This window comes from Eimeria mitis, genomic scaffold, assembly GCF_000499745.2.
Source record: "Eimeria mitis Houghton genomic scaffold, Emh_scaff167, whole genome shotgun sequence".
Taxonomy (NCBI): Eukaryota; Apicomplexa; class Conoidasida; order Eucoccidiorida; family Eimeriidae; genus Eimeria; species Eimeria mitis.
The window spans coordinates 10,473-12,247 of record NW_013569985.1 but is presented as its reverse complement, the minus strand read 5'-3'; the positions used below and the strand labels follow the sequence as shown (position 1 = coordinate 12,247).

At 53.0% G+C, this 1,775-nt stretch overlaps 2 protein-coding genes across 2 annotated transcripts in view; one reads left to right on the top strand and one right to left on the bottom strand.

The window, feature by feature from the left end:
* Window positions 1-525, bottom strand: part of EMH_0001540 (uncharacterized protein) — a gene marked incomplete at both ends in the record, with an annotated part of 1,266 nt that extends 741 nt beyond the window's left edge. Inside the window, one exon of the mRNA XM_013495623.1 lies at window positions 3-525. Within this exon, the coding sequence (XP_013351077.1) occupies window positions 3-525 (523 nt within the window). The remainder of the gene's footprint in view (window positions 1-2) is intronic.
* A 195-nt stretch (window positions 526-720) lies between these two features.
* EMH_0001530 (Diaphanous homolog, related) overlaps window positions 721-1,775 on the top strand; it is a gene marked incomplete at both ends in the record, with an annotated part of 11,121 nt that continues 10,066 nt past the window's right edge. The window contains 4 exons of the mRNA XM_013495622.1: window positions 721-729; window positions 1,119-1,128; window positions 1,326-1,430; window positions 1,664-1,775. Coding sequence (XP_013351076.1) covers window positions 721-729; window positions 1,119-1,128; window positions 1,326-1,430; window positions 1,664-1,775 — 236 coding nt within the window. The remainder of the gene's footprint in view (window positions 730-1,118; window positions 1,129-1,325; window positions 1,431-1,663) is intronic.

Below are 1,775 nucleotides of genomic sequence, written 5' to 3'. Positions count from 1 at the left end.
CTCCTCCTGCTGCTGCAGCAAAACCTCCTCCTGCTGCTGCAGCAAAGCCTCCTCCTGCTGCTGCAGCAAAGCCTCCTCCTGCTGCTGCAGCAAAGCCTCCCGCTGCTGCAGCAAAGCCTCCTGCTGCTGCAGCAGCAGCAAAACCTCCTCCTGCTGCAGCAGCAGCAAAACCTCCTCCTGCTGCAGCAGAAGCGAAACCGCCTCCTGCTGCAGCGAAACCTCCTGCAGCAGCAGCAGCAGCAAAGCCTCCTCCTGCAGCAGCAGCAACAGCAAAGCCTCCTGCAGCAGCAGCAGCAGCAAAACCTCCTGCTGCTGCTGCGCCTCCGAGTTCAGCTGCCCCTCCTGCAGCAGCAAAGCCTCCTGCTGCTGCAGCAGCAAAGCCTCCTGCTGCTGCAGCAGCAAAGCCACCTGCTGCAGCAGCAGCGAAGCCTCCTGCTGCTGCTGCTGCTGCAGCGAAGCCTCCTGCTGCTGCAGCAGCAAAACCACCTGCTGCAGCAGCAGCGAAGCCTCCTGCTGCTGCTGCATCTCCACCCCCCAACGCTGCAGCAGCAGCAGCAAAACCTGCTGCTGCAGCTCCTCCTGCTGCAGCAAAGCCTCCAGCAGCAGCAAAGCCTCCAGCTGCAGCAGCAGCAAAACCCCCTGCTGCAGCAGGCGCTAAACCTCCTCCTCCTGCTGCTGCTGCAGCACCAGCTGCAGCAGCAGCTGCGGCCTCAGAAGGCGATGCTGCAGGTGAATAAGAAAGGGTTTAGGGTTTAGGGTTTAGGGTTTAGTGTTTTATATTTGTGTTTATTTTTTTTATTTGTTTATTGATATCCCCTGTCTGTGTATTCCTTCATTTCTCTCTTCGAGTCTACTTATCTTACTTCTGAGGGTTTAGGGTTTAGGGTTTAGGGTTTGTGTCTCAGGGCGTCGCATGTTAGTGTTTAGGGTTTAGGGTTTAGGGTTTAGGGTTCAGGGTTTAGGGTTTGTGTTTCAGGGCGTCGCATGTTAGTATTTAGGGTTTAGGGTTTAGGGTTTAGGGTTTGATTTTCAGGGCGTCGCCTGTTAGTGTTTAGTGTTTATTGTTTATTGTTTAGGGTTTAGGGTTTAGGGTTTAGGGTTTAGGGTTTGTGTTTCAGGGAGTCGCGTGTAAGTGTTTCGAGTTGAGGGTTTAGGGTTTATTGTTTATTGTTTAGGATTTAGGGTTTAGGGTTTAGGGTTTGTGTTTCAGGGCGTCGCATATTAGTATTTAGGGTTTAGGGTTTAGGGTTTAGGGTTTGTCTTTGAGGGCGCTTAGGGTTTAGGGTTTAGGGTTTAGGGTTTAGGGTTTAGGGTTTGTGTTTCAGGGGGCCGGGTGTTAGTGTTTCGCGACGAGCAGCCGCAGAAGATGTTTGAGGCTTTTGCTGAGGGCTCCTCGAGCCGCGCTGCTGCGCTGCTGGCTGCTCAATCCCGTAAACCCTAAACCCTAAACCCTAAACCCTAAACCCTAAACCCTAGGTTTGAAACCCTAAACCCTAGATTCTAAACCCTAGGAATGTTACATACATTGATGCGCGCACACGTCGCTTCTCTACTGAACAGAACCTCCCCTTTTTGCTTCTTCATACACAAGGGTCTAGGGTTTAGGGTTTAGGGTTTAGGGTTTAGGGTTTAGGGTTTAGGGTTTAGGGTTTAGGGTTTACAGAGGGAGCCTGCGGAGACGAACCCACTATATCTATCCGCGCCACGGAGCCCCCCCCCCTCCCCATCCAGCAAGGAGGAGACAGAAACCCTGCTCTGCTCACTGCGCAGATCCG